Consider the following 10830-nt stretch of genomic DNA (forward strand, 5'->3'; position numbering starts at 1 on the left):
TGATTTCTTCATTTTTTGTATATTGTAAATGTTTTTTTTGTCTTTGTTGGTGTATGGTGTGTTTTTAACACAAAATGTAAATAAAGATTCATTTTTTTAAAAAAAGGAAGTAAGATCGGACAGCAGGGAGAGGGCTCTTCCTGCATGTCCACAAGCGCCGCGTGTGCAAACTGGAAGCCCTTACTGCACCATCTTTGACTGGGGAAACCAGCACTAACCTCACAGATGAGAACATGTGCACACTATGCATGGCAAGTCACCAGCACAGCTGCTTCTTTCAGAATGACAGTCTATCAAGACCTCAGAGTCTCCATATGGCAGAACCTTAGCAATTCCAAGGTAGTCTGCAATCATACCAAAACTATCCCTTTCTCCTATAGCCATGTAAGACTCCCTCTAGGTTGCTTTCTGTTGTGTAGGTCAAAGCCTATTCCTACCTATCAGCAAACTCCACTGGGTGACCATGCATCCTAGAGTGACTGACCATACTAATGTATGCACTACAGAGGCAGTGGAAGAGAGATCTCCGGTCCCTGACACCAGAATGTGACTTGTGAACTGTGCTGCTATCCAAAACAGAGTACGTGGCACTAGCTAACAGCCTAGCATCTACCCTGGCCAAGAGTCTAAATTCCACCTCCCAAGCATTGGATACCCTAAACAGAAAACTTGGACAGGTCAGAGTTAGCAACACTTGAAAATCGAGTAACCATTGATTATTTATTGTTAAGACATAATTATGGCTGCAAAGTATTTTGTGATATGTGTTGTATCTACATGACTGAAACCTAGGAACTCATAGAAAGTGACATCAGGAACCTAGAAGAATTAGCACAAGACATTGCTTATGCTAAATTTCCCTTCAACTTCTTTCGGCTTTGCTTATGGCTACTAGACCTCCATTGGCTAAAAATTCTCATCTTAGGGGCAGCCACAGAAACCATAACAGGAATTTTCCTCTGCTGTCTCTGTTTATTCCTCTATGCCTCAGCTGTCAAAGAACTGGCCTCTCAACTACTCCAAAACCAAAGAAGAAGAAGAAAATGAAATTCAATGGTGAAAAAAGTAAGGTTCTACATTTAGGCAGGAAAAATCAAATGCACAGGTATAGTATAGGTGGTACCTTGCTCAATAGTAGTAACTGTGAGAGGGATCTCGGAGTCCTAGTAGACAATCACTTCAATATGAGCCAGCAGTCTGCTGCAGCTGGCAAAAAAGCCAACACAGTGCTAGGCTGCATTAACAGAGGGATAGAATCAAGATCAAGTGAAGTACTAATACCACTTTACAATGCTTTGGTAAGGCCACACCTGGAATACTGCATCCAGTTTTGGTCACCACGATGTAAAAAAGATGTCGAGACTCTAGAAAGGGTACAGAGAAGAGCAAGAAAGATGATTAGGGGGCTGGAGGCTAAAACATATAGGGAACGGTTGCTGGAATTGAGTATGTGTAGTTTAACGAAGAGAAGAGTGAGGGGTGACATGATAGCAGTGTTCCATTATCTCAGGAGCTACCACAAAGAAGAGGGAGTCAAGCTATTCTCCAAAGCACCTGAAAGCAGGACAAGAAGCAAAGTATAAACGAAAAGTATAAAAATCATTCTACTCACCCTTCCAATCAGCCAGCTGACCCAGAACTCGCTGCTGTTGCCATGCAGTTTCTGGCTTCCTAAATAAAACCTCCTTTCCTAGCAGTCACTTTCCCATCTTTTTAGTTTGTTCATTGCACCAACCTCATTGTTCCAGCTGGACAGAATGAACCAAATATTATTCTTCCAACATTACTTTGTACCTTCCAATACATGCCCTTCCCTTCCACTGGTATGTTCAGTTTTTCTATATTTTCAAGCTGTTTTTTCATTCATCTCAGAATTGATGCTGATCCATTCAAACTGCAGAACTGTCAGATACAGAGAAAGAGTCAACAAGCCTACTATCTACCTCTATGGATCTTCTGATCCTTGTATCTTGCTGTGTATGTTCCTTAAGTTTTTTTAGGATTACTTTGCAATCTTTGCAAATGTTTCAGCTGATTTCAGGTATCATGTTAAGGCAGGTTGTGTTGCCACAATGGCAACAAGTAAGAAAATAGGTTGATCAAAACCATTAAGAACTGGTAGCCCTCTTGAGGTAATCAAGATTTCTATGAAAGATCTAACTGTCCAACAAAAGGACACTTGCAGTGCCATGAAAAGCTACCTTATATCTTTTTCATATATCAGTGTAAGATTTTAGTGCATATAACAATTGAGCATGGAATCAAAATACTGATGTACTGGCTTTATCAAAATGATTGTCCTTGCCCCCTCCCCGTAATAATAGTGTAGCCTTTCTTTCTACTGACTTACAGGAGATAACAGCATTAATAACATAAGCATCTTATACTTTCTATTACATGTTTTACCCACCCAAATGGATGTTTATTCTTTTTTGAATTTTCCAGCGATGGCTTTTGTTCTTTGAACCCAGCCAAAGGTACTGAATTACTAGATACAATTGGAGAGGGGGATTGGTCATCCAACCGATCTGCCTCTAGAAATATTCTTACTGTCCCTTTTTCTTAGACGTTTTGTGATTATAATTTATAAGTGATGCAAATATGAGAAATGCTATTCTGAGCAAGTGTACTGGGCATTGGGGTGGGAGAGATAAATTCTACTTCTGTCTGTCTGTCTATCCATTTATTCATCTATCTATCCATCCATTATCTGTCTATCTATCTATCTATCTATCTATCTATCTATCTATCTATCTATCTATCTATCTATCTATCTATCTATCTATCTAGACAACAGAGAATGAAGTGGCTGGATGGAGTCACTGAAGCAGTAGGCATGAGCTTAAATGGACTCCAGAAGATGGTAGAGGACAAGAAGACCTGGAGGAACATTGTCCATGGGGTCGCGATGGGTCGGACACAACTTTACAGCTAACAACAACAACAGTCTATCTATCTATCTATCTATCTATCTATCTATCTATCTATCTATCTATCTATCTATCTATCTATCCCAGCTTCTGCCCACCTAGCAGTTCAAAAGCACGTAAAAATGCAAGTAGAAAAATAGGGACCACTCCGGTGGGAAGGTAACAGCGTTCCGTGCGCCTTTGGCGTCTAGTCATGCCGGCCACATGACCACGGAGATGTCCTCGGACAAGCGCTGGCTCTTCGGCTTTGAAACGGAGATGAGCACTGGCCCCTAGAGTCGGAAACGACTAGCACGCATGTGCGGGGGAACCTTTACCTTACCTCTATCTATCTATCTATCTATCTATCTATCTATCTATCTATCTATCTATCTATCTATCTATCTATCTATCTATCTTATGTATACTGATTTTCTAAAACAAGTATTTGTATAACTCCTTTTTCTAACCACTAAGTATCTTGATCTGTGAGATTTTGTAGTGATTTCTATAATTTATTTTATTATTTATTCTATTATACGTAGCTTTTATAAGTCTCTGTGGGCTTACACTGCATTTCATTCTCTGAGCCTTCTTTTAGGTCTCTATCAGTAGTCTCATCAGCCAGCCACATATTCCCTACAAAGTAGTGTGGCTTATAATACAAAAGTACTATAATCATGTTTTGTTTTTTTGTTTTTGTGTGTGGGGGGGTATTCACACACAAATGCCACCAGGTTCTATTCTTTTACTGGATAACTATTGGCATTCTACTAGGTTTTTATGGGCTTCCTGATATATATAGTTTTGGCTTTCCCTGCTTATAATTGGCAGAATTATTAACCATTATCCAGTTTTTCCCCTACATGTGGCATGCAGAATAGACATTTTTTAAAAGCTGGAAGTAAAAATGAATCACAAATGAAGAAATATGTGCCAGGCATTTTGTTTCACCTATCACTATTTACACTGCATCCCACATTCTGTTAATTATCTGAAATATTATTATTATTCTATGTGATATGATACATGGTCCTGGAGGAAGCTATTGTATTCTTAATGGTAAATTATGTTAATGAACACACAGAGGTCAGTATTATTTACATTTGTTAAGTATATTAATAAGCACACAAGTCAGTTTCATTTTGGTCTACAAGTCTCTTGAGGGAAATAAAAGATTAATAAACACTGAGAGTAGAAATAACTATGACTGCAGATAGATGTTTCACTCCATGAAAATTAGTGGGACAGCATTGACAGTAAGATATTTAACACTCTTAACAGCATAGAAGACATTATCTGTAGAGACAAATAAGTCAGTTGTAAATTGAAAATTTAACAGAAAATATATTTCCCTCTTTTATGGAGCAAATTGGCATTTATTTTAAAATGCCTTATGTTTTGTATCTCAGGGTTGGCTTTATAACTTTTTTGCAGGAAGATAATTTAAGAGAATAATTGCATAAGACAGGGTTTTTTGATATAATGGAATAAGTTAAGTTGTTTTAAGGATGAGAACAAATGGTTTTAATATATTTTTTCAGAAATTGAACTTCAAACAGTATAGATTTAAAGACATGATGAAACAGAAGACAATTTGGAGAGATCTCTATGTAGCTAGTAAACAATGAATTAATTACATATGTTGGTACCTTTCCAGATGATAATTATAAAGAATAAAACACAGTTATAATTTGCAGAAATATCAAATCAGCAGTTAGGTGGTAAGTAAAGTTCTATCATTTTTTATTTAACAATATGCCATTAAATACATGTTCAAGAATGTTGTATATTAGTTTATTAGTTTAAAGGCTTTGTATTCTATTTTTTAGCCTAAAATCTGCTAGGGAAATTGAGAAAAAGATGTCTGTATCATTCACATAAAGACTTACAAAGCAGACAAATGCAAACTCAAAGAGCCATTATACAAAGAGGAAATTTCTGCTCTCAAAATTTCCAAGTAAAAGACTTGGCAAATTAATTCATTATTCATTTGCTAGATTTACATTGCCTTTCTTCTAAATTGTCCAATTTTTCAACAGTACCACAATTCTGTAGGAAAAGTGAGACATTATGATTATGGTCCAATTATTTTGAGTAATCTATCACTGATGAAAATAGACCTGAAGAAGGTTTTTCTACTCCTAGGCAATTGATCAGTACATGAAGTAACAGAACTGAAAAAAAGGAAAGAAGAAAAGATGTGAAGGTGGTTGGTTCTTTAGTACAGTTGGATTAAAAGTGGCAATTCCCACTGCATGTTTGTGGTTCATGCTCAGATTCCTCTGATCATTCTGTCCATTTTTACATTTCTTGATGTTTTTTACATATCAAAATGACAGTTCCCAAATGTTATCTAACTACTTCTCCCTCATTTGTTTCCTTACAGTTATACTAGTTTTTTTATAAATGAAATATGGAGAACCAAACCTGAAAATTAGATCAATTATAGAAAAATTAGCCTTACCAAAGAAATTTCAAATCTCCCTGGATATGAATAAAAGAAATGATAATATTTCTAAATGTTGTTTTATTGTTAAACATTAAAGTATTATTACTGAAAATGTGGATCCACATTGCTGAAAGAAATACTGAGATGTCAGAGGTCATAGTTCTAATAGGCTGCATCTCATTTTGTGGCCAAACTCTCTTGGAGTGAATAGAGGTTTGCACTTCAGGGGAAACTGTTTTGTTTTCCCCCCAAAAAAAGTTGGACTATCATTTTCCTTTCCATTGTTGGAGAAGAGGATTTATTTATTCATTTGGTCTATATGTGATTTCTTTTAAAAAAAATATTTTCCAGTGTATTGTATTTATTACCTATAATACTACCTAATGTAAAATAAGAGGCTGCAAGTAAAGTTTTATTTTTCTTAATGAATTAACTACATATTTAACATTGGCACCTTTTGCACATGTTAATTATGAAGAACAAAAAAGTAGTTATAATATGCAGAAATTTGGACTAAGCCTTCATATATGAACTGACCACTAACAGGTGAATTAGCATTGGCAAATTCATCTCATAATCTATCTCTATAGGAAAAAGAAATGCATGGTAAGATTCCTAAATCTTTTTAATTCTCTGTTTTTAAATAAGTTAAGTATTATTGTTGAAAATGTGCTTTCATGGCATTCGACATACTTTAAAAAAATGCTGAGATGTCCGACTTCAAATGTACAGTAGTTTGTGTCTCACTTTCTTCCCAAACTCTACAATAGACATTTTTGGTTTTTATTGGATGGGAGACTCCCTTTTCCTACTGAATGTTCATTTCCTTCTGATTGCTGCATAAATGGATTTATTAATTTATTTTGCTAATATATGAGGTCCTTTGATTAAATGTATTTAACAGTGGTATATATGTGTGTTTATCACCAAGTGAATATCAAAATAGCAAATGTTGTAACTTAAGTTCTCAAGATGTGTGCTCTCAAGATTTCCATGTAAGAGATACAGCAAATTACTGTTATATATATATATTGGCTAGATTTACATTGCCTGTTTCTAGAAGCACAACGCACCATATATTGGAATTTTCCAACACTACTGGAATCCTGTAGGAGTGCAGATTCATTATGATGGGTCCAATTATTCCAAAAATCTTTCATTGATGGAAATAGACGTGAACCAACTTTGTTCAATGCTTCAATGCCAATGCTTTTGATCACTACATGAGATAACACAACTGAAAAGAGGAAAGAAGAAAAAATGTGAAGTTGGTCATTGATCCTTTAGTAGAGATAAAAAAATGGGTAAAAATGGAAAACAGTGTGCTCTAATAACCCCACCCTACAACTTTGTTTTCTGTGCTCCGATCCTCTGTTCATTCAGTCCATGATTTACATTTCTTGATGTTTTCTCTTCTCTCCATATATCAAAATGCCACCGCCAAATTTTTGTCTAACTGAATTTTCCTCCTTTCTTTCCTTGTAGTTATGCCAGCTTTGACATAAATGAACATGGAGAATCAAACTACAGTGCCTTATTTTCTGCTTCTAGAATTTTCAAAAAATAGGCAACTGCAGCTTTTGCATTTCTTTTTTTTCTTTGTGTTATATCTTGCAACTGTAACAACAAATCTTCTCATCATCTCTGTAGTTGCTTTTGACCATCGACTGCATAGCCCCATGTACTTCTTTCTCATGAATTTAGCTCTGCAAGACCTGGGCATTGTTTCAGTCATTGTCCCCAAATCCATGATAAATTCTCTCTTGGACACCAGACACATTTCTTACTTTGGTTGTGTTGCTCAATATTTTCTCTTTCTATCCTTTGAAGCTTCTGATTTATCCCTCCTGACAGTCATGGCATATGATCGGTATGTAGCCATTTGCCACCCACTGCACTATGAGATGGTGATGAACTGGAAATACTGTACTGAGATCATAATTCTAGTGTGGGTTACAGGTCTCCTCTATGGAATGTTACATACCACTGGCACTTTTTCCATCCTTTTTTGTTCTAATGTTGTTAATCAATTCTTCTGTGAAATTCCACAATTACTAAAACTATCCTGCTCTGGATTAAATCTACTTGAGGTTGGAATTCTTGTAGCCAGTATTATTGCTGTACTAGGTTGTTTTACATTTATAGTTGTATCTTATGCAGTGATCTTCAGGGCAGTGTTAAGAATCCCTTCTGAAACAGGAAGACAAAAAGCTTTATCCACCTGTATTCCACACCTCACAATAGTGTCTATGTTATTATTAAGTGCATGCATTGCCTATCTGAGACCTGCCTCTAACACTCCGTCTTACATAGATTTCGGGTTGACTGTTCTGTATTCACTTCTTCCACCTCTATTCAATCCAATCATTTATAGCCTGAGAAATAAAAATATCAAATTTGTCCTTTCTCAACTGTGGAGATTTTGATCAATTCTTCTAATATTGTTTATACTGTCTTTACCATAGTTTTTCCCTAGTTCTGTGAATAAAAGAATATGGTAGAACAAGAAAAACCTAGCACTATATATGTTGCTTAGCAAATGTCCCTAATTACTATCAATACTTTTTACAGTTTCTAAATATGGATATTGGGCAGGTTTGGCATTCCACAGGCTGACAATTGCTGTTGTTTAGTGAAGTGAGATACAGCGTGTACAATTGGTGGTATGAGAAGTTTTATGTCAAAATATATTTTATTCTTTATACTATTTACATATTCCCTTAAAACATTAAAAGAATGGTTTGAGAATCAGTGTCTCCACTAGATAATTGACAGATAAGTGACAGTTGAAACTAAATAAAAATTATAACAAAAATATTTTGATTTTTTGGAGGGAGGGACAAACTTTTATTCAAACTTCTTCAAACCACTGAATAAGTTCCCCCAACCAAATCCACAAATCAAAGGACAATGTCTATAAGCACAAAGAGAATTAATTAAATTACCGGTAGGTCTCCCAGCAGATTTACATGTTCATAAGAATAAACATCATAGATTATATACCTACACACACACACACACACACACACACACACACACACACACACACACAATCACACACAAGCCTCAAGTGTCACCCTAGAATCAGCATATACACATTTCTACGCCTGAGACAAACTCTCCTATAAAAGTATGTCATTGTACCCCATTTCTCTGCAGCTGCTCTTACAGTCAAACTCTTTGTTTTTAGAAATAAATATTTCTCCTTTCTTCAAAGATGTCTGGATGTCATTTTTATTTATTCTTGAGCAAAACTGGCTCAAGTCTGAACTCCAAATTATGCTTCTGACAGGGGAAAAACTGAAATACAGAGGAGGTTTAAATAATGTGGTCTATTTTTCCCTGTGCTTTCCTATATTTATTTATTTATTTATTATTATCATTTCTATACCGCCCTTCTCCCGAAGGACTCAGGGCGGTGTACAGGGCAAGAATAAAACACAGAAATTTACAAAAATTAAAAGATAATGAAATGTCTTCTCTTTAATGCTGGTCCATAATGTTGTTAGCTAAAGCTTCAGCATTTCTAAAAGTATATAAGTCTCTATATATATATTCCAGGCAACTTTAATTTTAAAAGAGGTTTTCCATTGCTTCCTTTCAAGGGCTTTTAAAATGGGATTGGCCCAAAGTCACACAGCTGGCAACATTCCTAAGGGGGAATAGAAGTCCCAGTCTTCTGGTTTCTAGCCTGTTGCCTTAATTTCTGCATCAGATTGGTTTTCCATGTCCGATTTTGCCCTGCTGGGGTCCCTAAAAAGCGTCTAAAGTCATCCTGGAGAGGTAATGATGAAATAGGTGGTTCCTGGCTGATCATGGAGAGATGGCATTCAATCCATTTGATCTGAATAAAGCCCTACAAACTGTCAGGGGAAAGGCTGGCTGTATTCCAGTGACCAGCTTCCAGCTTCTGACAACCAAAGAAACAAAACACTAATTAGCTAACAGATCGTAAACAGCATTTTTGGATCTGGGTGAGAATATTGATTCTTTCTTTACTATTTTACAACTGGATTTCCTGGAAAAAATCCCCAAAAGTTAAAAGTTAAAACCTCCAAACATAAGAAGTAAGGGGACTGCAGCCCCACCCTTCCAAGGAACAGAAGCAGTGTTTTAATTTTTTATGGGGGACAGATATACATAATACTGAAGTAGAAGCAATATAAAACTACCATTTTGACAAATCTGAGAACTGAGAAAACTGTTAAGATTTTCTCTTTGAAAGAATATTGGGGTGAAAATCAACCTTCTGTTTTAAGAGTTGGAAAATGGGTATGGAGTGTCATCTAGTGGTGGATTAGGGTATAGCAACATAGCTGCAATGACTGATGCTGACCTGGCAAGAAGTTTATAAGTAGATAACAACTTAGTTTCTTTGTTGTTGGTGACTCTTAGCTTAACAGAGAACAGCTGGCAACAGAGAAAAATATTTTGGCATACTTACTACCATGACCTTTTTGGACAATAAACATCTATTGAGCTTTTATTTTTAATCTTAAGAACTATTTGAAGAGAAGGAAGAACTTGACTTTTGGCTACGTCTGTCTGGGAGGGACAATTCTTTCACATAAAGAAGACACAACAAGAAACTATGATGAGATTAAAAACAATTTAATTAACATAAATGAGCAAATCTCTAATCTAAACCTACTAGAAAGTTCCCAGAAAACAACCAATTGTCTGGGAGGGACAATTCTTACTTTCAGGGAAACATGATACAAAGAAATCTTCTCAGGCTGATGGTTAGCATTTGGGTGAGACTAGATAAGGTCCGACAGCATTGGAGGGGGAATATCAGACTTTGGGATTCCATGCTAATCCCCCATTTGACTTCTTCTCCTGGCTTAGCCACTCTCCCTCCTACTTTAGCAGAGCTTATGTGTCCTGTACTTCCTAATACATGGACTTCCCTCTCACTGGGAGGTTCTGTTTTTCTTCATTTTCTAGCTATTTTTCCATTTGTCCCAGTCAAAGCTGCAGAATTATCAGATTAAAAAAAAGTCAGCCATCCTACAATCTGCCTCTAGGATGTACCTATTCCTGTATCTTATTCTGTATGTTCTTTAAAACTTTCAGGATCACTTTGCACTTTACTATTTTTTTTACTTGAGTAAAAAATAGTGAAATATGAAAAGGCTGAAATCTGTTTTTTTGTGCTTGGCCACAGGGGCTGTAATGGATTCTTCTGGAGAAGTGGTAGCAATGACTACTCTGGAAGAAATTCTATCATTACCATTGCAGGCAATTGATTTCTATAGATTTACTGTATTAATTATTCTACTATAGGTATTTTATAGGTTTCTATGGATTTATAACTCATTTTATGAGTCTTGTGTCAGGTCTGTATTTGCAGTCTACGCAGGCAGTGAAATGCACCCTATAAAGAGGTATAGTTTGATTGCAACAATGAACTATCAACTTGCTTGATTACACTCTCACCAAAAATGCCTCTGGTTTATATGATTTTAT

The 10830-nt window shown here is 36.0% G+C and overlaps 1 protein-coding gene across 1 annotated transcript; it reads left to right on the plus strand.

Annotated features, from left to right (window-relative positions):
• Positions 1–6872: 6872 nt before the first annotated feature.
• Positions 6873–7787, plus strand: LOC308677215 (olfactory receptor 14A16-like; the record flags this gene model as incomplete). Its single annotated transcript, XM_081343431.1, has 1 exon — positions 6873–7787. The coding sequence occupies one exon, from the start codon at positions 6873–6875 to the stop codon at positions 7785–7787; it is 915 nt and encodes a 304-aa protein (XP_081199557.1).
• Positions 7788–10830: the final 3043 nt, after the last annotated feature.

The sequence above is a fragment of the Vipera berus genome, assembly GCF_964194415.1.
Source record: "Vipera berus genome assembly, chromosome: Z".
NCBI classification, from domain to species: Eukaryota; Metazoa; Chordata; class Lepidosauria; order Squamata; family Viperidae; genus Vipera; species Vipera berus.